Here is a 25,400-nt window from a genome sequence, read left to right as displayed (position 1 = left end):
TTTCTCATGTTCTCCACTCACTAGGTTGCAGGGAACCTTGAGCATGAATACTGGATGGAGTGGTACCTCTGTGAACCAGGCACTTTATGCCATCCTACTTATTCCTTACAGGATCCCCGTGAGATAGGAATCCTTATCCAGATGGAGAACCTGGGGTTCAGAATAAGTAACCCAGGATCATAGAGCTAGTAAGCAGTAGATCTCCCCAAAGTCCATTCTCTGAATCCCCATGTAATACTGCCCATTGTACAGATGGAGAAACTGAGATCAGGAGAGGTCACAGCTTGTACATATGCGCTTAGAAACTGAGAAATTTTTAATGTCTATCATTTTTAGTCCGAATATCCAAACGTTACTTTTATACAACAAGAGCATCCTCAGAAAAGGCTAAGACATTTCTGGGAAGAAAGATGTGTTCATAGAAGCTTAAATCATGTGTGTGTGTGTGTGTGTTCATGTCCTCCCCGTGAGTACATGATGTAGGCTCCCACTGTCTTTTTACACTCTTCTGTGTTCTGCTGGTCAGCTGTTTCACACATGCACCAGCCCCCGTACGTGCACACAGACGTGCATTGTACTGGGCATCCTAAGCGGGCCTGGAGGACCTGCGGGAGCAGGAGGAATGGCCTCTGCTGAATAGCCAGGGCAGAAGGAGGCAGACCCGTGCAGAGAGATAGGATAAATGCCACAAGATGCAGAAGATTGTCGTAACAGTAATGGTATAAGACCTATTATAATACATCTTAGTGCTAAGTCCTCATACTATGATACTGGTACTAATACTAATATTATAAAAAATGTTAATTTTATAATACAGTTCTCAGCGAGCAGTCTGGACGCAAAGGCCAGGAGTGCAGTGGAAGGCAGTGTGCTGGGGTGAGGGGAAGGAATGACCTCTCAAGGAAGGAGCTCTCCATCCACTTCCCTCTCCCACCCTCAAACTCTGCCCAGTCCTAGCTGATTCAGAGGGTGAGGTTAACCTCTTGCCACTCTTGTGTCTCCTTCAACACCGTGCGTCTCAACTAGGGTAGAAAAGTGAATGGATTTGATACTACCGAGGCTTGTGAGAAGGGTCATGTTGGGAAAACTGCCCTGAGTTGCACTCCTCTGGGTGGGGAAGTTCTCAGATTATAGTCTGCTTTTGTCCTGGAGCACTGTGGGCTGAAGTGACCCTCATGGTTGAAGACCAAAGTTACTCTCCTTTCCTCAGAATGACTCTATTCCCCAGTTCTACCTATTTCTGTAAAATAATCTATGAATAGTGTATTTGGAGGGAGAAATTAAATGGCTCTTTCCTTTTTACCCTGATGACTTAGGTATGTAAGCCCAGGTTGAACCTTGATTTTTGCACATTAGTTCTGTTAGTTCCCTGGGGACTGGCTCTAGATCTCAGTTCTGTCTCAGACCCAACACCCTGCCCAGCCCTGGTAGAGAGCTGACATTCACAAAGAGCAAAATCAACTGATCCCAGGAGGTCACATATGCCAGTGCTAAGAGCTCTGCATGTGTTATGTCATTTAAAGTTTCCAACCACCTTATGAAGCAGGATGGTGCTTCATAATAATGGAAATTATTTTTCCATTTTACAGACGAGGAAACCGAGGCTCAAGAGGTTAGAATGTGGTGTCACTCCTAGAGAGTGTACACAACTGGTGTGCTGCAGTGATTCTCAACACTATGCTGCCCTGAGCAGTGTTCAGGCTTGTTGACCCTCTGGTCTGGGAACAGTGTAGGGGGAGGCAGAAAAGAGGTGCAGAAGAAGAGACCAGACTGCTATGACATCATAGGAATTGTCAGAGTAGAGGACATAGAGAAGTGCTCTTGGAGGATGGGATGTGTCCACTCTGCACAGGGTGGGGGCCTGTGGTGCTCTCAGGGCAGGAACCATAGGATGCAACAAGATGATGACCACGTTGTCCTCCTGTCTACCCCTCCCCTCCTCTCTTGCAGGGGTGAACTCCTTCATGGTTTACATGGCCTACAAGGACTGGTATCAAGTGTCCAACACGGAGGTAACAACCCACTATGTGTGGTTTGGGGTCTCTGGATGGGTTTCCTGTCGTGGCCGGTGACCTTGGCTATTGGCACGTGAGTCACTGTGGTTAGTGTAGGAGAACACTGGGCAAGACATCTTCTTGAAGTCCTCACCATCCATGCTACGTTTGCAGTAAGGTAGCAGGCAGGGTGCCAGGGGCAAGGGAGCTAGAATTTCCACTGGGAGCAACTTTCTTAAAAGGACAAGAGGAAGGGTGTGTCTAAATCTCCATCTACCCAACAAATTCTACGCCTCTCAGGAGTTCAGGGGAAGTATAAGTGCTCAGTCTTGCAGGATAAAGGAGGGCCATCTGCTCTTTGGGCTCATCATACCAGCTTGCCTTTGACGTTCTTCCTATGAAATGCATGGGGTGTGCTTGTTTTAGACAAACCTTAACTTCTCAGAAGAAATACAAAACATGAATTCCTATACTTCCCAGCAGGGAGATGAAGAGTGGTCTGCCCTGAGAGGCTAAGAGATAGAGATTTCAGCTTTTGAGTTCGCTTCTGGCTGGCTGCAGTGCCTGTAGAGAGTGTTAAGAAGGATTTTGAAGCACTATCTGAACTTAGTGGGAAATAATTCCATTTAAAGTGTGTGCATGAGACAGTGGGGTTAGTATCACTTTGTTAGGTGTTCTCCCTGTCTGCCTAGGAGACATGACAGGTTTTCCTTCCATAGACAGTTTCCTAAAGTTCCTTTGGACTAGCTCTCCTCTTTGGTCTCTTTGGTGATGCATGTTTTAGTCTGTGTGTCTGCCGTTAGTCTGTATGTCTGCCCCGGTCACTTATTTCCTTTAGTTGATCCCATTTATTTTATTATTTTAATTATTTACTTATTTTGGCTGCACCGGCTCTTAGCTGTGGCATGTGTGATCTAGTTCCCTAAGCAGGGATGGAACTCAGGTCCTCTTCATCAGGAGTGTGGAGGCTTACCCACTGGACCACCAGGGAGGTCCCAACCCCATTTATTTTAGCTCCCGCTCTAGTCATGGGCCTGTGCACACGGTTAACTAAAAGCATGGTGTCCTGTGAAGGTGACAAAGCCTCATTTCTGTTTCAGCTGTATGAGATCTTCACGTGTCTGGGAGAGCTGGGGGCCATCGCCCAGGTGCACGCTGAGAACGGGGACATCATTGCCCAGGTAACAAAGCGCGGCTCCTCAGGAGAGCATCTACCTCCCATTTATTTTCTCATTTCTTCAGTGTTGCCGGAGCTCTCAAGCTCTAAACCCTCCTAAGCACTGTGCTAAAAACAGAACCTGCCCTCAAGGACCTCACAGTCTAGGAGGAGGAAGTATGACAGCAAATAGACAAGCAAGGGAGGAAGTATCAATCGAAGATGTTAATAAAGTGTTCTGGAACCAGGGCAGACTTCTGGCAGAGGAGGTTCTCACATTGGGCCGTTTGGTGAGAGAGCATCGCTTATTCTGTTTTGAAAGTGAGTCCGAGCTACATGACACGCTCTGTCCTAAAGAAAAACTCTTAAGACAGCGTTTCTCAGAAGCCGGAAATCTGATCCAGGACTGCGTAACTCTTGGCCTTAGATAATGAAGAATTCGTGTCCTGTGGGGATCAGATGTCCCACTGGTTTCCTAGAAATCATATTGAGCAACCCGAGGAAAGAGTGATGAAAGCAAGACCCCAAGGCCCAAACTGATCGTTTGTAAGGAAGTAGAAAGCACTTCTGTCTCCATCTCCTGGGGTGCTTAATGGGCTCAATGCACAGATGTATCTTCGCCAGGGTTCTGTTTATCTCAGAAGTGTTCAGGGTTGGCTTCCGCTGGGAGGAGGCGGCCAGCAAGGAGTGCCAGCTCTCTCAGTCCATTTGATAACATTAACAGCAAGAGTGCTTTATTCATTCTTCCTGAGAGTGTTCCCGAGTACTCTGTGCCAGGCACTAGGCTCTAGAGGGAGTCAGCACAGAGGCAGGCCAGCATTCTTGAGTGCTCAGGCTGTGCTGTAGAGGTTGTCCAGGACGTGGCAAACGTGGTCAGGAGGGGTGTGGGGGCACACTGAGACCCACCCTCATCTCAGCTTCTGCCACAGGTCCCATTGGACAGCACTTACTGCTGTGTGTCGGGCCCTGGTCAGGGCTCTTGTGTGTTCCCATCCAGGTCTTCACCCAACCCTTTCAAGATGGCACCAGCCTCCCCCCGCTTCTATAGATGAGAACACTGAGGCTCTGAAGGGTGAGGTCACTGGCCCAGGGACCACAGCTAGTAACTGAGAGAACTTAGTCTTAGCCTCTCAGAGGGTATGCCTCTGTGGGCATCTCTACCCAGAGATGGAGAGAAGGCGCCCCTCCACCCATCCAGTTGCAGGCTCCTGAAGAGACCAGCACCCGAGCTGTGCAGGCTGCAGCTGTCAGGCTTTCAGACTCAGTGTTGTCTCTCCAGGGGAGGAGGTGAGCTCAGCATGCAGTTTCCACTCCTTTATGACCAACGAGGCTAATTAGTTGGGCCCCTGACAGCCTTCTCCCATGCCCCCCACACACCCAGATAATGAAGTCACTTTCCAAGGAGGCTCCAAATGCCTTGCTCCCGTGGGAGGCATCCCAGAGGTGTTGGGCCTGTCACTTCTCTCCTCCCCATCCTCCAAGGTTTCAGGGGAGTGGCCAGATGCCCCAGCCTTCCCTCCAGATCCCTCGCAGCCAGACTCCCTGCTTCTTCATGCTTGACTCTGTGGAGGCAGACGGGCTCCAACTCTCAGCCCCTTTCCAGCTTTCTTTGTGGCTTCTGAGCACAGAAGTGGCTCTGGTGTTCTCCACCCACACCCTTCCCCCACCTTGGGCAGATCTGTTCTCCTCAGGAAAAGAATAAGGGCATTTTTTCCCCCCCATTGGAATGAGTTTCTCATGTGTGTTTATTAAATTCAGCTCGAGATGAAAGATTTTATCACCTTGTTTAAATGGAGGCAGCTGCTGTGCTCAGAGCTTCTTGCTGCACTTTATGCAAAGTGACTAATGAGCGAGAAGAAATATTTCCTATGGGTACCAATAAGAGACATTTTCAAAAGTTTCAATAGCATCTTTAGCCAATCATCCAACAAATACCTACTGAATGCCTACTATGTGCCAAGCCTTGGAGAGGGAAGGTGAAAAAGACAGGGTCCCTTTCTTCATGGAGCAACTGAAACTGTGATGTAATTATAGCAGTGATCAGTACCTCAAAGAGCCCACACTTCCCCCACTCACATCAGGTGGCATCCATGAGCCTTTACAGGCTATTCTTAACCATCAGGCTGTAGGGACCCCATGGTTTTGGGAATAGGTCATCCCAATGAGAAGAGTGCTCTAGAATCAACTGTGGAGCTCAAAGAATAATCTCTGGGATTCTCTGAGCTCCGGAGATCCTGAGTGGGGAGGTCCAGGTAGAAGTCGGTCAAGTGTATCCTGGAAAAATTGGCTTGGTGATGGGAGTGCTCAGAGACCATTGCTCGAATACGTTTCATCCCATGCATTGTCCTAACACTTTTGGACAAGGTAGGAGTGAGGGTGTTGTGTGAGACAGAAGATCCTTAGTTGAGCATCTCATCCCTTGCATGGCTTCACAAAACAGTTCAGAGTCAAAACCCACCAGAGTTGGGAAGAAGAAATTGTATTCAGTCCAAGCTTTGATGGGAAGGAAGAATGAAAAGTGGAGGTGCTCTGCTGGCAGTGTCAGCCTCTGACCTTTTGTCAAATTCTGTAGAGCTGGAAGCAGTGACCATTTTACTTCTCTTGGTTGCTTATAGTAAATGCATCTTACTTCCTCCAACTCCCTAAAATATTTAAGTGAATAAAAACATAAAAAAACAAAAAGTGTTCTTTTCCAGGGAGAAGGAATCCCTTCCTTTCTAAGCATCTCATAGTTTCTGGATGAGATACAGCCTTGTTCAGCTCACTCCTTCCTTTATCTCCTGTGTCACCAGCACGAGGTTCCTAGGAACTGGCCTCCGTGCTTGACCATGAATGTCTGCAAAAATGCAGCTCTGCTGCTGAGGACTGGTGCCAGCTCCAATTAACCTAGCCATCTGCTTCTTCCAGAAAGCCAGCCAAGTCTGAGGAATTTAGCCATCAGTGACAAGGGGTAGAGAGATCCACACCCTAGTTAAATAGAATTTGACCAAAAGGCTAAGTCAGGTAATGCTGTACTTAGAGGCATTATTTTGTCTGGTTAAATGCTGAATCTGCTTATTGTAACCATCCATTTGAAGCGTGAGAGTCTGAGGGGCTTATTCAAATGCAGAATCTTAGATTCTACCTTGTATATTCTGATTGGGGAGGCCTGGGTAGAGCAGACGTCTGCACTTTTACAAAAGCAGCTCAGGCGGTGGGTGGACCATCTTTAGGTTAGACTATTCCAGCATCACTTTTTCAAGCCTCAGTTCAGTTCAGTCACTCAGTCGTGTCCGACTCTTTGTGACCCCATGGACTGCAGCACACCAGCCTTCCCTGTCCATCACCAGCTCCCAGAGCTTGCTTAAACTCATGTCCATTGAGTCGGTGATGCCATCCAACCATCTCATCCTTCGTTGTTCCCTTTGCCTCCCATCTTCAATCTTTCCCAGCATCAGGGTCTTTTCCAGTGAGGCAATTCTTCCCATCATGTGGCCAGAGTATTACAGTTTCAGCTTCAGCATCAGTCCTTTCAGTGAATATTCAGGACTGATTTCCTTTAGGATAGACTGGTTTGATTTCCTTGCAATCCAAAGGACTCTCAAGAGTCTTCTCCAACACTACAGTTCAAAGGCATCAATTCTTAAGCACTCAGCTTTCTTTATAGTTCAACTCTCACATCCATACATGACTACTGGAAAAACCACAGCTTTGACTAGATGGACCTTTGTTGGCAAAGTAATGTCTCTGCTTTTTAATATGCTTTCTAGGTTGGTCATAGCTTTTCTTCAAAGGAGTAAGCGTCTTTTAATTTCATGGCTGCAGTCACCATCTGCAGTGATTTTGGAGCCTCCCAAAATAAAGTCTGTCACTGTTTCCATTGTTTCCCCCATCTATTTGGCATGAAGTGATGGGACCAGATGCCATGATCTTAGTTTTCTGACGGTTGAGTTTTAACTCTACTTTTTCTCTCCTTTCACTCTCATCAAGAGGCTCTTTAGTTCTTCACTTCCTGCCCTAAGTGTGGTGTCATCTGCGTATCTGAGGTTATTTATATTTCTCCCAGCAATCTTGATTCCAGCTTGTACTTCATCCAGTCCATCATTTCTCCTGATGTACTCTGTATATAAGTTAAATAAGCAGGGTGACAATATACAGCCTTGACATACTCCTTTTCCTATTTTGAACCAGTCCGTTGTTCCATGTCCAGTTCTAACTGTTGCTTCCTGACCTGCATACAGATTTCTCAAGAGGCAGGTCAGGTGGTCTGGTATCCCCATCTCTTTCAGAATTTTTCCACAGTTTGTTGTGGTCCACATAGTCAAAGACTTTGGCACAGTCAATAAAGCAGAAATCGATGTTTTTCTGGAACTGTCTTGCTTTTTCAATGATCCAACAGATGTCAGCAGTTTGATCTCTGGTTCCTCTGCCTTTTCTAAATCCAGCTTGAACATCTGGAAGTTCACGGTTCACGTACTGTTGAAGCCTGACTTGGAGAATTTTGAGCATTGCTTTGCTAGCGTGTGAGATAAATGCAATTCTGCAGTAGTTCAAGCATTCTTTGGCATTGCCTTTCTTTGGGATTGGAATGAAAACTGACCTCTTCCAGTCTTGTGGCCATTGCTGAGTTTTCCAAATATGCTGGCATATTGAGTGCAGCACTTTAACAGCATCCTCTTTTAGGATTTGAAATAGCTCTACTGGGATTCCATCACCTCCACTAGCTTTGTTAGTAGTGATGCTTCCTAAGGCCCACTTGACTTCTCATTCCAGGATGTCTGGTTCTAGGTGAGTAATCACATCATCGTGGTTATCTGGGTCATGAAGATCTTTTTTGTATAGTTCTTCCATGTATTCTTGCCACCTCTTCTTAATATCTTCTGCTTCTTTTAGGTCCATACCATTTCTGCCCTTTATTGTGCTCATCTTCACATGAAATATTCCCTTGGTATCTCTTATTTTCTTGAAGAGATCTCTCATCTTTCCCATTCTATTGTTTTCCTCTGTTTCTGTGCATTGATCGCTGAGGAAGGCTTTCTTATCTCTCCTTGCTATTCTTTGGAACTCTGCATTCAAATGGGTTTATCTTTCTTTTTCTCCTTTGCCTTTTGCTTCTTTTCTTTTCACAAATGCTTGTAAGGACTCCTCAGACAACCATTCTGCCTTTTTGCATTTCTTTTTTCTTGGAGATGGTCTTGATCACTGCCTCCTGTACAGTGTCACGAACCTCCGTCCATAGTTCATCAGGCACTCTATCAGAGCTAATCCCTTGAATCTATTTCTTACTTCCACTGTGTAATCATAAGGGATTTGATTAAGTCATACTGGAATGGTCTAGTGGTTTTCCCTACTTTATTCAGTTTAAGTCTGAATGTGGCAATAAGGAGTTCATGATCTGAGCCGCAGTCAGCTCCCAGTCTTGTTTTTGCTGGCTGTATAGAGCTTTTCCATCTTTGGCTGCAAAGAATATAATCATTCTGATTTCAGTGTTGACCATCTGGTGATGTCCATGTGTAAAGTCTCCTCTTGTGTTGTTGGAAGAGGGTGTGTGCTATGACCAGTGTGTTCTTTTGGCAGAACTCTGTTAGCCTTTGCCCTGTTTCATTCTGTAATCCCAAGGCCAAATTTGCCTGTTATTCTTGACTTCCTACTTTTGCATTCCAATCCCCTGTAATGAAAAGGAATCTTTTTTGGGTGTTAGTTCTAGAAGGTGTTGTTGGTCTTCATAGAACAGTTCAACTTCAGCTTCTTCAGCATTACTGGTCGGGGCATAGACTTGAATTACTGTGATATTGAATGGTTTGCCTTGGGAACGAACAGAGATCATTCTGTTGTTTTTGAGATCACATCCAAGTACTGCCTTTTGGACTCTTGTTGACTATGATGGCTACTCCATTTCCTCTCAGGGACTCTTGCCCACAGAAGTAGATATGATGGTCATCTGAGTTAAATTCGCCCATTCCAGTCCATTTTAGTTAGCTGATTCCTAAAATGTCAATGTTCACTCTTGCCATCTCCTGTTTGACTACTTCCAAATTGCCTTGATCCATGGACCTAACATTCTAGGTTTCTATGCAATATTGCTCTTTACAGCATCGGACTTTACTTCCATCACCAGTCACATTCACAACTGGGTATTGTTTTTGCTTTGGCTCCGTCTCTTTATTCTTTCTGGAGTTAGTTTTCCACTGATCTCCAGTAGCATATTGGGCACCTACTGACCTGGGGAGTTCATCCTTCAGTGTCCTATCTTTTTGCCTTTTCATACTGTTTCAGGCCTCAGTTGAGCTCATATAAAAATTGTTCTCTATTCTTTTCTCATTCTAGGAGCAAACCCGGATGTTGGAAATGGGGATAACTGGCCCAGAAGGCCATGTACTGAGCAGACCAGAGGAGGTAATTTTCAGGAGCATGGGGGGTTGAGGGGGGAGGGAGAGAAGTAGGAGCAATGGAAGCTCTATTTTTTTTTTTTTAGCAGCGTCTTCCAGGAGACTCCTGTTATCACAGCGGCCTGGTTTATGGCCTACTGCCCGTTTTATTTTAAGTTTTTAAAACTTTATTTTATATTGGAGTATACCTGATTAACAACATTTTGATAGTATCAAATGGCAGGAAAGGGACTCAGCCATACATGTACATGTATCCATTCTGCCCCAAACTCCCCCCAATCCATGCTGCCATGCAACATTGAGTGGAGTTTCCTGTGCTGTATGGTAGGACCGTGTTAGCCATTTTAAATGTCCTGCTGCCCATTTTATATTATAATGTTTGCATCTAGCTCCCCTTCCCTCAGCACACACACATAAGGTGTGTGAACAAACTCTTTTGAAAGGTACTGGGACTCTGTGAAGTCCCAGCACCTGCACAATATCAGCCATATTGATAGCGGGCTGAGTGGGTTTTTCATAGGTATGATACCTGTTGATTTGTATATGGTGACAAGGACATCCAGGTACACGTTTCCTACATGTAAGATGCGTGCTGATTAGCATCACTGCTTAAGAGTTGAAGAGTGAATGAATGGTTACTAGTGGCTGATTGGACATGTCTGGGCTGTCAGCAACTTCAGTGGCTGGCACAGGCCCAGAGCTGGGAACTGGCTGCCCATATGCCTGAGAGCACATTGGCTTTCAGAGACTAGCCTGGCACCTGGAGGGAATTCCAGGCCCTCTGTGTCAGTGAAGTGAACCCTTTCCTGTTCTATCATTCCAAGCCCGGCATCCTGCAACAGGTAGGAGATGGATAAAGAAATAGTGGTACCTATATACAATGGAATATTACTCAGTCATTAAAAAAGAAGGAATTTGAGTGAGTTCTAGTGAGGTGGATGACTCTAGAGCCTGTTCTACAGAGTGAAGTAAGTCAGAAAGAGAAAGACAAATATCATATATTAATCACATATTACTATGCAGGTTCTAGAAAAATGGTATTGATGAACCTATTTTCAGGGAAGGAATGGAGATGCAGAGGTAGAGAACGAACTTGTGGACACGGCGGGAAGGAGCGGGTGGGGCAAATGGAAAACGTAGCATCGACGTATGCACACCATCGTGTGTAAAGTAGATAGCTGGGGAGAAGTTGCTGTATAACACTGGGAGCCCAGCCTGGCATTCTGCGATGGCCTTGAGGGGTGGGATGGGGGAGGAGAAGGAGGGGATATATATATATAGTTATGGCTGATTCACGTTGTACAGCAGAAAGGCACACAACATTATAAAGCAATTTTATTTCAATTAAAAAAAATTTTTTTAAGACAGATAGGAGAAGGTACCACAACCAAAAATCACAATATTCCCATTGTTCATCTCTGTTAGGATCTTTTTAGAGAAAGAAAATGTAGCACACATAGAGAAAAGTATTCCTGACCTAAAGGTGCAATGGATTTTCCCAAACTGAACACACACAGTCACACAACTACCACCCAGCTGGAGAAACAGAACATTATCAGCACCCTAGAAACTCCATGTTTTTAATGCTGTTTTTGTTGTCGGTTGAAATAATGTGTAATTTTGTGATCAAGGCTTTGGTCAAAGTGTTCCTGAAAAGTCTGTCTCCTGCATACCAAGTCCCTTCTCTGGGGTACTTGCTTGTAGCTAGTGTTACGCTCATTGCATGTAACAGAGATAAATGTTGTCCTTTCCCCAGTCTGAGTACTGGCTATTACTCTTATGTAAAGAAGCTCAAGAGAGATAAAACCACTGGCCATCATGCCCGAAGGACTGGAAAACACCCAGTGTGAGCAGGCCAGGGTGATCAGCAGTTTGTGCAGCTTTTCTTAAATGCTGGTCACTGTGGAGAGGTGCTGGCAAGACAGAGTCCTACAGCAGCAGCCAGGGGATTTCTGAGCAAAGTCTATTTTTGTTCCTTGGTTTGTTTTTCCAACCCCCCCATCCCACCGTTCCTCCCTGTTCCTGTCTCCTTTTTAGTAAAAAGCCTCTCAGCCACAGATCTCCACAACCCTGGAAGCCCTTGTGGGTGAAGCTGGAGGGTGATGTAACCTTCCAAAGATAGTCGTGTTGTCAAGGTGCTGAAAACCCTGCAGTGCTCGGGGTGGCGGGGGTGGGTGGGGGGCGAATGAGATCAAAAAGGCTGGGGCCGTGGTCATGGGGGACCTGGAGTGGTCAGCATAGGCATGAAGAAGGCATGTGAGGAGCATCCGCTCTTGAGTTCGGAGCACACCTGGAGAGCATCTTGAGTGATGCTGTTCAGAGAGCTGAAGCCAAAGCTCAGAGATAGCTCCTGTGATGTCTGGATGCTTCAGGAAGGTGGCCACAGTCACTTGTGCTCTGGGCTCTGGGATCTTGATCTTGCCACATGGAACAGAAAGCAGCCTGGAGGAGGCTAGCTGGACCAGCCAAGTGCTTAGAGTCGGTTTGCTAAGCCGCACCCACCAAGGGCAGTGACTGGTTTGCATTATAAAAACATTAGGCATCTATCTGCAAGCTATTTTGATATTTTAAAAAGTGTTGGGCTGCATGGCTAACCAGAGTTTCATATTTATCCAAAAAGAAACTGTTGCCGATTGAAAGGGAGAATGCCAGCATGTCTGCCTTGGGCTGAATTGGACTAATTCAGGTTTTCGCAGTAACGCAGGCTCTCTCCCTCTGGTCAGAAGCTGTCATCAGCCATACAGCCAAATAGCCAGTCTTCAGGGAACACTTGCCTTGTTCCAGGATTGGGCTCATTGCCTTACAAGGATGAACTATTTTAGTCCTCTCAGTAGCTCTGTATGTCAGGTCCTATTATTATCCCCACTTCACAGAGGAGGAAACTGAGCCTTTGGGAGGTTGTGTAACATTCCTGAAGTTACCCAGCTTCTAAATGGCAGACTCAGGACTTGGACCCAACTCATGAGAAGAGGCCAAGCTCTAAGATCCTGCTTTGTTAATAGAACAGGGGAAGATTCATTATTTCGTACTTATTACAGTCAATTGTGTTGGTTGGCATGTTCAAAACATGACTTATACATTAGGGTGGGCTGGAGGAGATCAGTAATAAAAGAAATCTTGGAGTTGAGAAGCCTGGGGATGATTAGTATAAGAAACACCTGCAAGAACTGACCCATTGCTGACCATCCAGGAAAGGGTTTAATACCTAGTAGCCTTCACTGGCAGAGAAGGCGATGGCACCCCACTCCAGTACTCTTGCCTGGAAAATCCCATGGACGGAGGAGCCTGGTAGGCTGCAGTCCATGGGGTCGCTACGAGTCGGACAGGACTGAGCGACTTCACTTTCACTTTTCACTTTCATGCATTGGAGAAGGAAATGGCAACCACTCCAGTGTTCTTGCCTGCAGAATCCCAGGGACGGCGGAGCCTGGTGGGCTGCCGTCTTTGGGGTCGCACAGAGTCGGACATGACTGAAGTGACTTAGCAGCAGCAGCAGCAGCCGCCTTCACTGGGGGCTTCCCAGGTGGTGCTGGTGGTAAAGAACCCACCTGCCAATGCAGGAGATGTAAGAGATGTGGGTTTGATCCCTGGGTCGAGAAGATCCCCTGGAGGAGGGCATGGCAACCCACTCCAGTATTCTTGCCTGGAGAGAATTCCTTGGACAGAGGAGCCCGGCAGGCTACAATCCATAGGGTTGCAAAGAATTGGACATGACTGAAGCAGCTTAGCATGCACACAGGCAGCCTTCACCGGTTATTAATACATACTGCTGTTGGGGTTATGTTTTGCCCAGGGATTCTGTCCTGGGCAGCTTGGGGAGCAAAGGCTTCCATTATGTGTGGCCCTTGTGATAATCACAGGGAGAGGAGAGAAGAGGCCACTCTGGCCAGGCACTGCTCTCACCTAACAATCCCTTGCTTACACACCCTCCTGATCTCCACTTCCCAGGAGAGGGGTGGGGTCTGAGATGCCCGGTGAAGGGAGAGTTGGAAGCCACAGATCTGAGGTTTGGATCCAGGGTGTGGAGCTCCAGGTCCTCAAGGCTTGTAACCTCTGTTTGGCACTGCATTCTCAGTCTGTGGAGGCCGGGGGTGGTGCTTGGAGACAGTCCTGTTCCCTTTGACTCCCAGGGATTGTTTCTTGCAGCTGGAAGCTGAGGCTGTGTTCCGCGCCATCACCATTGCTAGCCAAACCAACTGTCCTCTCTACATCACGAAGGTCATGAGCAAGAGTGCAGCCGACCTCATCTCGCAAGCCAGGAAAAAAGGTGATTTGGGCTCCAGAGATCTCAGAACCTCTAAAGAGCTGTGTGACTCCTTCCTCCCAGCTGTCCTGTATCAGCAGTGCCTGTTTGGCTCATCGCCCTGCTCTCTGGGAAGCCCCTCATCCTTGTTAGTCTGTTGGATCCTTTCTGCATCCTGTGTGGATGGCAGGATCTCTGGGTTTCTTCTACTTGGCAGATGAGTAAACTGAGGCTCAGGAAGGGTAAGTGGTCTGCCCAAGATGATACAGCTTGAATCTGTTCTTTGGAGAGTTGGTACATCTTTTTTCTCCCCGTGATCTTTCACTGTCAGTTCATATTATCTGAACTTTATAAATGGACATATTGGTCAGGATTATATCGAGTGCAGCAGTCAGAATCCCAGCCAAACGGACTTAAACAATTTTTGGCTGAAGGTGTTTTAGCCGTGGCTGGATCAAGGGATTTAAACAATACTATTATGGCTCTTTCATTCTTACACCTTTCTGGACTCTGCTTTCTTCTCTTTTGGCTTTATCTTCAGTATGAACAGTGATAAGAATTAATGCTAAAAGCTGCTGTTGTCCTCCACAGTTGGTGGGGGCATGATGAAGGAGTGGAGAATGTCTTTTCCAACAGCTCAAGCCAAAGTCCCCAGAAAGACTGCCATTGCCTTGGCTTGGGGCGTGGGTTCATCTCTGAACCGGTATCTGCTCCTGAGATGGTGTAATTGGCCAGGGTTGAGGGGAGGAAGTGCAGGGGTTCCCACCCCCTGAGCCATGCAGGTCAGCACAGGTTATTTCAGAGCAGGCGTTGAATGGGTCTGCATAGGATATCCAGCTACGGTATGGCTGTCGTGACCCCAAGCTCTGTAATCAAGACCTTCTGATGTCTGCTTCCTTCCTCCATGGCTGCTAACTTCGCTTCCTGTGCTCACCTTGTGCCAAGCTCAAGTTTATCTTCATTTCAAAGCCTGGTTTCTTGCTCCCTGTTGTCCTCGGTGGCACCATAATGGGCCCACTAGTGAACAGAGTGAGTTGAGACCTAGGGGCCATAGGGGTTTGTGTTTAGTTGCAAGGGAGGATTTCCTAGGCCCGGCTATACGATCATGCCCGCCGTGTGCCGGTCGGGAGACCCACGATGAGTGACTAATTTCCCAAACTCAGAACTGGCCTGTGAAACTCCACACGTGAGTGTCTGAGGGGGATAAAAATAGTCCCAGCTGACTGGCGGCTGAGTGTGTGGCTGCCCGGCCTTCCGGCAGAGGAGACCCTTTTCTTCTGGGAGGGGAAGCTTCCTAATTGCCCTGACAGCCTTTCTAGCTGCCTGATTCTGGGTCACCGCCTGCCTTACCCTGCTCACAGGAAGCCTGCTGGTTCTCTCTTGGCTTCTAAGTGTCTCCATATGATACGGCGTGGCTGCTCCGCTGGGTATGAGTCATCGGGACAGAACCAGGAGAGCAGGAGAGCAGTCCAGTGCTCCTTACCCAGCCTTCAAAAAGGGAAAAAAAGGAAAAAGGAGAAGGGATCCCTGGTAGTGGGGACTACTGTGCTTCCAATGCAGGGGGAATAAGTTCTATCCCTGGTTGGGGAACTAAGATCCCACCTGCCATGGAGCCAAAAAAAGAAAGGAAAAGAAAAGTTCACGGAGGACACCCCTACACCTCTCCCCCTGGCCATCTACCATCCTCACCCTCTTGTGCCTTCTGCTGGTGGCTACATCCAGCCTGGGACCCATTCTTGGATGACCTGGGGGCTTCAAAGACAGGGTGTTTCAATTGTATGCTGAGTCTTGTTTTAAATTTCATGTAGAAAAATTTTCCACCCTTAGCCTTTTGAATCATGACTCTAGCAAGGAGAATTAGTACAGCTTGGTCTCTAAGGTGGAAGGAAGGCATCACTTTAGTGATGAAAGACTGGCTGCTGAGATTGAAGCCAATAAACATGTCGTGAACTGTCATCCTCAGGGAAAGTCAGGAGCATTCAGAGCGAGAAGACAGAGTATGGTGGGATTCATTCTTCCCTCTGGACCAGAGAAGTTTAAGTCCTAGGGTGTTTAATCCCCAAGTGCTCTGTGGCATGTCTGCCTGGCTGCTCAGAATCAACATTAGGAATTTCAGTTTAGTGAGGGCCAACGCTATGCCTTGCACTGAGAGAACTACTATTGTCATGTAGAACTCACGAAGGACCCTGAGAATTTGGCATTTGTTGTCGCCATTTTTCCAGTGAGGAAATTGAAGCCCATCTCGTCCAGAATCTCCCAGCTGGGAGAGGTAGACTCCAAAGCCAGTTGTAGTAAATTACAATCTTCCGTCTAAAGACAGTCCAAAGGGAGAGGCGTCCACATTTAAGTTTTTATTTCTCATAATTGTATTTGAGTGCTTGCTTTTCATTTCTTCATTTCTTTGTTGCTTTAGTTCAGTAAATATTTTTGGAGAGCCCTTGAAATTCTCATTGGTCCTGTGTGGATCCTTCTCACTACCATCCCAAGGAGCAGGACTATCTTGTAGGAATCATTGCTGTTGCTTCCTTATTTTGCACGTGGCAGACAATGCAAGTCAATCATGAGTGTTCTCTAGTGAGACCAGAGCATATTTAGAATTCTTCCCAATACAGGCAACCAAAACCGTTTGATTGGAGCTGAAGCAAGGCAAAACCTGTAGTCTTGGCCATAGAGCCTTCTTAGATGTCCATCTTGTGGGGAACCTGACTGTGGAAGACGGAGGACCAAACTTAAAGAAGCTGAGGGCTGCACCAGCATCTTTAGCCCAAGAATCTGGCACAAAGACACTTGGTACCAACCCACCCTCTATGAGATGGCATTTGCCTTCTGTATTACCATCCCTTCTTTAAGAAGCTCAGCTTAGGTCAGTATGTGTTCCAATATCCTTCCTCCTGTCTTCCGGTTTGGGCATTTCAGCCCCACATTTCCAAAAACAGGGTCCTAGAAGCCAGCCTCATCTTTGCTGTGTCCCAGCTTGTTGGGTGTCTTTGAGCAAATTCCCTTGTTGCCATAGGTTAAGGAGTAACAAACATGATGGAAAAAGATCATGAGGCCTGTCATCCATGGGAATGGGTTTTACTTGGTGGAGCCAAAGCGTGTCCATGCAGCAGCAGAATCTAGCAGTTCCCAGTGATGTGGGCACATATGGGGCCCTGGACTCTACAGTGGAAAGGAGTATGAGGCGTAAAGAAATCACTTTTCCATAGTATCTCCCAAGTGCCAGACACTCTGTGTATGCCAAACCCTTCATTTTCACAAAGCTGGGGAGTAGACATTGTCTTATGTCATCAATTCCAGGACCGATTTATTCCACATTTTCACATTTCTGAAATGGGGATGAATCTTATAGTTAATGTATATATTTTTTCTTTTGCTTCAAATTTTAATTTACCTGAAAATTTGAAAAGAAATGCTGCATCTTGTGGGGCTTCCCAGGTGGCTCAATGGTAAAGAATCTGCCTGCCAATGCAGGAGACATGGGTTCAATTCCTGGGTCAGAAAGATTTCCCTGGAGAAGGAAATGGCAGTCCATTCCAGTTTTCTTGCCTGGAAAATCCCATTGACAGAGGGGCCTGGTGGGCTACAGTCCATGGGGTCACAAAGAGTCGGACACGACTGAGCCATTGAGCATGAATGCATGCTGCATCTTGCAACTAGTGGCTTCTACCAAATACAAAATTGTTCCCATTTAGAAGATAGAAAAGCAAAGGCTTAGAAAAGCTGGGAATGTGCACTTGAACCCCGCCTGCCTGACTTCAGAGCAACATCTTTGAGAATGCTGAGTAGGGGCCATGATTATCTAAGCCTGTCCCAGGGCAGCACATACATTATGCAAACCTATTGCCTCTCACCCTCCCCTTCCAGGAAACGTGGTCTTTGGTGAGCCCATCACTGCCAGCCTGGGCACGGATGGGACCCATTACTGGAGCAAGAACTGGGCCAAGGCGGCTGCGTTTGTGACATCCCCACCTCTGAGTCCTGACCCGACCACTCCAGACTACATCAACTCCTTGCTGGCCAGGTTGGTGCAAAATGACAAGGAGTGGGTGTTGCGTGGAGACGTCTTGGGGCCAATGGAATGAGGACCAGGGCCACCCATCCCATCAGCTAGACTAGAGTCTGCCTTGAGAAAAGCAAATCAGGAATTCCTCTGCAGTGCTGAGCACAGACAATGGGCTCTCCACCATTGTATTTTAAAAGATACTCCAGTAAAAGGTACTTTAGTAATGGTAACATTGTATGCCAAGCACTAGGGTGAGATTACATATGTGATCTCATTGTTCCTTACAACAAACATCACCCTGAGTGAGGAACTATCAGCACTGTTTTACAGATTGAGGAATTGAAGGTCCAGGAGACAAAAACTCACTTCCCTAGTTTTAACAGCTGATCATGAGGACCACAGAACCAAAATTATAGGGAGACTCGTTTGCTGCTGCCCGCTATGGGTAAGTCCCATCACTCGTCTGGGTCCCTTTTTTACTGTTACATAAGAAATGATCTAATCCACTCCCCATTTTCCAGATGGGGTAACTGAGTCTCAGGGAGTAGAAAAAATCACCTAAGTTCACAGTTGGCAAGAGGGAGGGGAAGGATTCCAAACTCAATGCACAGCACTCCACATCCTTACCCTAGACCCTTGTTTCTGGGCCCCTGGGGAGCCTCTAGTCTCCTTGTTCACGTGGATCTCTTTCCTCGGCCAGTGGAGACCTGCAGCTCTCCGGGAGTGCCCACTGCACCTTCAGCACTGCCCAGAAAGCCATCGGGAAGGACAACTTCACCGCCATTCCCGAGGGCACCAATGGTGTGGAGGAGCGCATGTCTGTCATCTGGGACAAGGCTGTGGTGAGGATGGAGGTCCCAGGAGGGCAGCTGAGGCCAGATCAGAATGTCCTGCTCCTTGCTCCTCTTCACCCCTGGGGGCGCTGGGTGTGCAGATGAGGCCTCATACCTGCCCAGGTATCTCTGGAACCAGGTGGTTCGTGAATGTCCGTTCTAGAGTGATGAGTCCCAAGGGCTGGGTTCTGAGGAGGCCTCCTAGATTGTGAAGGACTACGAATCAGGTGGTGCTAGTGGTAAAGAATACACCTGTCAACGCAGGAGACGTAAGAGATGTGGGTTCGATCCCTGGGTTGGGAAGATCCCCTGGAGAACAGCCTGGCAACCCACTCCAGTACTCTCACCTGGAGAACCCCATGGACAGAGGAGCCTGGCGAGCTACAGTCCATAGGGTCGCAAAGAGTCAGAGAGGACTGAAGCAACTTAGCATCCATGCACATGAACCAGAAACACACCCTTCATCTGATGGTGTGAATAAAGGATTGGCTATAATCCTTTGACATGATAGGCGAGGGGTCTATGACCAAGACTCAAGTCAGTTGCTCACCAAGGACGCCCTGCACTGGGCTGTGTGGTCATCCAGACTGTACAGGTAATTGTCAGAGTCTTCTGGCAAAGTGGTGTGCTTTTACTTTCCTTGTTCACATCACAGAAGCTGACAAAAAACATAGCCATGCAAATGAAGTCACTTCCTAAGATGTGACTAACCTTTATAAAACTCATTATTAAGTTGATCACTTCCCTCTGTTTTATTTAAAACATCCTAGACACTCATTTCAGAGCCAAATAAAATACACATCTGCACCATGTAATCCAAGTTTCCTTTTTTTTCCCCCTCTTGGTTCTCAGGAAGGTCAAAACTAGATTTTAAACTAAATTCTTATTTCCTTACCCAAGATTTTTGTTTTGAAAAGGGGCAAAGTATAAATATTTTTGTCTCTTCTCATATAAACTTAGGTTTTTTCATCTTCTCTTACATTGTTATGTATTTATGAGTGTCTGTGTATGTATATTTATTTTGGCACAATCTGGAACTGCTAAAAGGTAATACATATCTTAAAATTACTCACATGATACCTGCTGAATAAAGAACACTTGGAAACCACAGCAAAGTTCACACATAAAACAAAAATCACTCAGAATTCCACAACCCAGGGATAATCATTGTTTTCATTTGGGCAAGGTTCCTCCATATTTATTGGGTGCCTATGCAAATAGAAATATCTAAAATATGGGCTCACAGTTACATTTGCTTTTACTTTGAAATCTCTATAATCCCTTCTGGAGTTAGAAGGGATAAATAAGTAAGTAAATGTATGTACATATCTGGAAAAAACATGCATACTTCCAGAGCAGTAAATTCCATCCTAAGCCATGCAGCCATGCGTTTGTCCATTTTGTCTGGGTGATCCTGACAGCCCAGAGCTAGAGCTGATTCTGTAGCTCACTGGGTGGACTTCTGTGCTCACCACTTCTGAAGCCCCTCTTTGTATTTCTGGGTCTAAGCCCACCCAGTGAGCTACAGAATCACTGGAAGGACTGATGTTGAAGCTGAAACTCTTAATACTTTGGCCACCTGATATGAAGAGCTGACTCATTTGAAAAGACCCTGATGCTGGGAAAGATTGAGGGCAGGAGGAGAAGGGAATGACAGAACATGAGATGGTTAGATGGCATCACTGACTCAAGGGACACGAGTTTGAGTAAACTCTGGGAATTGGTGATGGACAGGGAGCCCTGGCTTGCTGCAGTCCTTGGGGTCGCAAAGAGTCGGACACGACTGAGTGACTAAACTGAACTGAACTGTGGTCACCCTGCCCTGAACTCAGAAGCCCTGGAGGGACCATTTTGTGTGTGTGTATTTTTACAGGCCATGGGGAAAATGGATGAAAACCAGTTTGTGGCCGTGACAAGCACAAATGCTGCCAAGATTTTCAATCTGTATCCTCGCAAGGGAAGAATATCCGTGGGCTCTGACAGTGACCTGGTGATCTGGGATCCAGATGCTGTCAAGATCATCTCTGCCAAGAACCACCAGTCGGTACGGCCTGAGTGGGTGGGCATGGAGCAGAGTGGGGAACATGGGTGGGGAACAGGGACAGGAGAGATGTGAGTTTGTGGTGAGCCAGGGTAATCGGGCGAGGATGTGTTGCAATAACCAATCATCCTGAATTCCCAGGGATATAAAACCTCAGCAGTTTATTTCTCACTTCTGCTTTGCAAAATGAATGGGCAGAGAAGAGGGCTCTGCCCATTACAGTCACTCAGGGCAGGGGCCTGTAAAGGCACCCTCTCTACCTGCGCTATATGACCTCTGAGCCCGGGGGCTGGGGCGTGGCCCTGAAAGCTTTCCCAGGACGTCACTTCCTCTCCCCCAGCACTGGCCAAAGCCAGGCCTATGGGCATACCTCACTCCAGGAGGGCCAGCAGTGCAAGGATACCTGGTGCCCAGAAGGAGAAAGCACAAGAAAAAATCAGTCAACAGCTCTGATAACTTCCTCATGAGGAATTTCATGTGAAAGATAGTAGTTAAAGCCTAGTACCCTTGTGGCTCAGTGGATAAGACTCCTCTTGCAATGCAGAAGATGTGGGTTTGATCCCTGGGTCGGGAAGACTCCCCTGGAGAAGGAAATGGCAACCCACTCCAGTATTCTTGCCTGGAGAATCCCATGGACAGAGGAGCCTGGTGGGCTACAGTCCATGGAGTCACAAGAGACAGATGTGACATACCACGACCACCTGACAGATCGGGGCATAAAAATGTTTGTTAGGAAAATGTGTTTTCAAGCACTTATGTTTTTGGCACTGTGTTTTTAATTTGTTGAATTTTTGTAACACTCTTGTCCAGGTGGCGCTCTTATTATCCCCACTTTTTAGATAAGGAAGGAGAGATGCAGAGAGATTAAATAATGCAGCAAGTAAATGTGAAGCTAGGGTTCAAACCCAGATAATTTGACTCCAAACCGATATCCTTAACCACTTTGCAACACTGCCTTGCTCTTACTGAATAAATGAGGAAGGTAGGGGAAAAGCCCATTTTGGGTGGTAGTGGCCATTGCTTAAACATTGTGTCAAATCACATTATTGAATTTTGAGCTAGCAGAGACATAAGGGTTGTATAACCCATCCACCCAGTACAAGACAGCATATACACCATTGCTGCCAGTTACTCACCTTCTCTTTGAACACTGCCAGTGACAAAAATTTACTTCCATGTGAGGACCCTACAAAAGATTGGATGCTTCTCTTCACCAGGAAGCCCACTCTTAGCAAGCATCTGTCTCCCGAGGTCTCTGCCCACTGAAAGGTTGCAGACAGTTTGTAAGCTGTTCCCAGCTTACCTGTTGAATCAGTTCCTAGGGATGCTAAAGGCGGGATCCCAAGCCCAGGAGAACTGTGTTTCTCTTTCTGTCCCCACTGTACCCATAACCAAGGCTTCGCCCCTCACCCCTGTCTCTAGGCTGCAGAGTACAACATCTTTGAAGGCATGGAGCTGCGTGGGGCTCCTCTGGTGGTCATCTGCCAGGGCAAGATCATGCTGGAAGATGGCAACCTGCACGTGACCCAGGGGGCTGGCCGCTTCATCCCCTGCAGCCCCTTTTCGGACTATGTCTACAAGCGCATTAAAGCCCGGAGGAAGGTGAGAAGCAGGTGGAGCCCAGAGGTGGGGGAAAAGGGCTCTGTGACCCATTCAGCACACGTGTAGGAACCACTAGATGGGGAGGGGTCTGTGTGCTCTGCTGCTGGTAAGTCGCTTCAGTCGTGTCCAACTCTGTGGGACCCCAAAGACGGCAGCCCACCAGGCTTCCCGTCCGTGGGATTCTCCAGGCAAGAACACTGGAATGGGTTGCCATTTCCTTCTCCAATGTATGAAAGTGAAAAGTGAAAGTGAAGTCGCTCAGTCATGTCCGACTCTTAGCAACCCCATGGACTGCAGCCTACCAGGCCCTGCCATCCATGGGATTTTCCTGGCAAGAGTACTGGAGTGGGGTGCCATCACCTTCTCCGCTGTGTGCTCTAGATCCTCCCAAAGAGATTCACAGCAAAGGTCTCTTCCCAAAGGACAATTGCACAGATTTAATGGCCTGAAATCCATTTTATAAAAGGGGGTTTCAAAAACTTTCTTAGCTAAAGAAAGCTTTTTTCCAACAATTTCTCATCTTTAGAGCGCTTTTTCTCAAAGTAGTGTTGAAATATTTTAATAATTCAAAATAATCTGTATATATTTTTAAGAAATAATTTACTCTTTAAGGCTTACAACAAGAACCAGCAGACCACGCCCACCGTTGCGTGTCTTGTATCCCATCTTGTATCTACCTGGTTCGAACCATCCATCGGGGCAAATGTTTATAACTCTTTTAGCAAGTTCTGTAGTTCAAATAAAATCTTACTTATGCCCCTGATTTCACAGATAAATAGTAGGTGGACACACACACAATAAATAGGCAGATACATTCACGTGTACATGTTTATGTATATGTCTACCTGCCCCCCTACCTCCCTACACATTACAGACAGGGTAGCTCTGGCTGATGGAGGGATGAGGCTCAGAACTCTGTTCGGCTTCCTCTCCTATCCCTGCACCATCCTCCAGGTCTCCTCCCTGTAGGGAAGCCTTAGGGCTCTGGGATTGTGAAATTTGAGCCCTAGTCCTGACGACCTTGCCTTATAAAAGGGATAAAGTCATCTGTGCACACAGTTTGGTTCGGGGGCGGGGGGAAGATGGTGTGGGGGGAGGAGGCAGGGGGTGCACTTTGTCAATCAGTGTGGGCCAGGCTGGACCCAAACTCACTTCCATGCCTGGACCCACGCAGGGGTCTTCAACTACCTGCAGAGCACATGGCCTGGGAAACTGGTTCTGAGAGGGAGGTTGGGTGTTGCTTTTGGTTCACAGCTTGTGACAGTGTGAACAAAGCAGGACAGGACAGGGATGCCGAATGCAGTTATAACCAAGGCCTCAGCTGGACCGGTCTTGAAAGGGATCTGGGCCTTATAATCACTCCCTCTGCTTCCTCACCCTCCCACCCCAGCCCCAGGCAGAGGGTGAGGCTTTGGGCCAAGTGGCTCTCTTCATTTGAGGGCAGTTCTTGGGTGCGAGTCCAGTGAGACCTTCCTGTTGCCAGCACCCCCAGCAGCTGGCAGAACGTGGGGTGGGGCCTGGGGACAGGAAGTGAGTGCCTTCGTGATATCATTAGAGAGAAGCTCCCAGAAACTCGGTATGTCAGTGTCCCGCCTGACTCCTAGACGCCAGTGAGTACAGTAAGTGGTCATCTAGCCTTGTGTGGACGTTTGCAGCACCAGGGGCCTCCCTATCTCATGGGGCATCTGGCCAGCCTTGTCTATGAGAACCAATTTCTTTTTTTCCTGTTTTTGTTTTTACATGTAATGTTTTATTGGAAGGTGAACTGATAATCCAACCAGTTATAAAAGCAAAAGCAGAAGATTCTAGAATTATGATGGAGATATAAGCAAATATTGAAATAAATTAATCAGAATTCTGAGGATCCAGCTACTTTTGTGCAGATAGCCCAGTATGATCTTAGTTGTCCAGTTATTGAGCTCAGATTTGGGGAGTTCCTTCTAGTTTCAGACCCAGAGTTACTGAGGCAGTCACTGAGTAGAAGCCACAGAGAATCCATTTTGTCCAGAGCCCCACGGATGGCAGCAGCCTTATCCGTAGCCTCCATAGGAGCCTGCTGGGCTCAAGTCTGCCTCCCTGAAGCTCACTTCTGCTCCAGGCACCTGCAGAAAATGAGCTGAACCCACCTCTGAGCATCTCTGTGTTCCCAAAGTCATCTGCCCTTCATTCTAAATATCCCTGCAGCCTTCCACTATTCATTAATGATAGTGCTCTAAGTCCCCTTCCCATCCTTCTCTATGAGTGGTCGTTTTGAAGGTAGGTAACATGGAGTAGAATTCTACAGTCCATTTCTGGCCTAACAGAAAAGAGAAAGACACTCAGAAATCCTATATGTCAGCTTTGTATCTCCATGAATGTGACTTTGCCTCTGGACCCCAAGAAATGTTGATGAAAATCAGTTATTGGTCGAGGTTTTGAAGGAGTCCAGATGTAGTCATCCTCTTACCTGAATCCTGAGCGTCTGCAGATTTGATGAGCTTTGTCTCTGCACCTGTGCCTGAGTCACTGCTGGAGGAGAGGGGCGGCTCTGTGTGACTTCCTGGGAGTCTTACAATGGGCCGTCCTGTGCTGTCAGGCTCTCTGGTGGCCTGTCCTCATTGCCTCGCCTCTGGCCAATGATAAGAAATAGGTGAAGGTTGCATGCTGGCTGTTATGCTGCCTTGGGTGGTCTTGCAGTGTTTGCATAATAGACTGTGAGTGCCTTTGAGGGAGGCACTCTGTTTCCTGTGAAACCATGAGCCCTCGTCACACCATGCCTGGCACAGAGCCTGCAGTTGGGTGGTGTTGCTGGTGGGCTCCACGGTCCCAGGGCAAGCGCACAGCCACAGCCAGAGGCCAGTGGGTCAGACCCCGTAAGCTGCTGCTTCTGATCTGTGCTGAGGAGCATGAGGATGAAGCCCCCACGGGGACACATCCCTGCCAGCAAGGACCTCGTCTCAAACTGCTACCCTTCCCACCCAGTCTGCTCTGCCACCCAGGTGGTTCTTCTATTCATTAATGTTCGCACTGTCGGTTTCCTCTGCTGAGAACTCTGCCATCGGTCCGCCACTCTGCCTCCCCAGCCTCCTCCCTTTAAGGTCCCACACAAGCACCTTTGAACCTTTAGCTAGAACCTTTAGCTAGAAGCAGCCTTCACCCGCCACCTCCATGGTCTCTATCA

General features: G+C 47.3%; 1 protein-coding gene across 1 annotated transcript in view; it reads left to right on the top strand.

Annotated features, from left to right (window-relative positions):
* Window positions 1-25,400, top strand: part of DPYSL3 (dihydropyrimidinase-like 3) — a 117,274-nt gene that overhangs the window by 86,804 nt on the left and 5,070 nt on the right. The window contains exons 5-12 of the mRNA XM_010850475.1: window positions 1,951-2,012; window positions 3,095-3,175; window positions 9,457-9,525; window positions 13,665-13,785; window positions 17,626-17,782; window positions 18,465-18,606; window positions 20,471-20,641; window positions 22,061-22,240. Of these exons, the coding sequence (XP_010848777.1) occupies window positions 1,951-2,012; window positions 3,095-3,175; window positions 9,457-9,525; window positions 13,665-13,785; window positions 17,626-17,782; window positions 18,465-18,606; window positions 20,471-20,641; window positions 22,061-22,240 (983 nt within the window). The remainder of the gene's footprint in view (window positions 1-1,950; window positions 2,013-3,094; window positions 3,176-9,456; window positions 9,526-13,664; window positions 13,786-17,625; window positions 17,783-18,464; window positions 18,607-20,470; window positions 20,642-22,060; window positions 22,241-25,400) is intronic.

Source organism: Bison bison, unplaced genomic scaffold, assembly GCF_000754665.1.
Source record: "Bison bison bison isolate TAMUID 2011002044 unplaced genomic scaffold, Bison_UMD1.0 scf7180017864291, whole genome shotgun sequence".
In the NCBI taxonomy this organism is placed as follows: Eukaryota; Metazoa; Chordata; class Mammalia; order Artiodactyla; family Bovidae; genus Bison; species Bison bison.
This window is presented reverse-complemented; position numbering and strand designations above follow the sequence as displayed.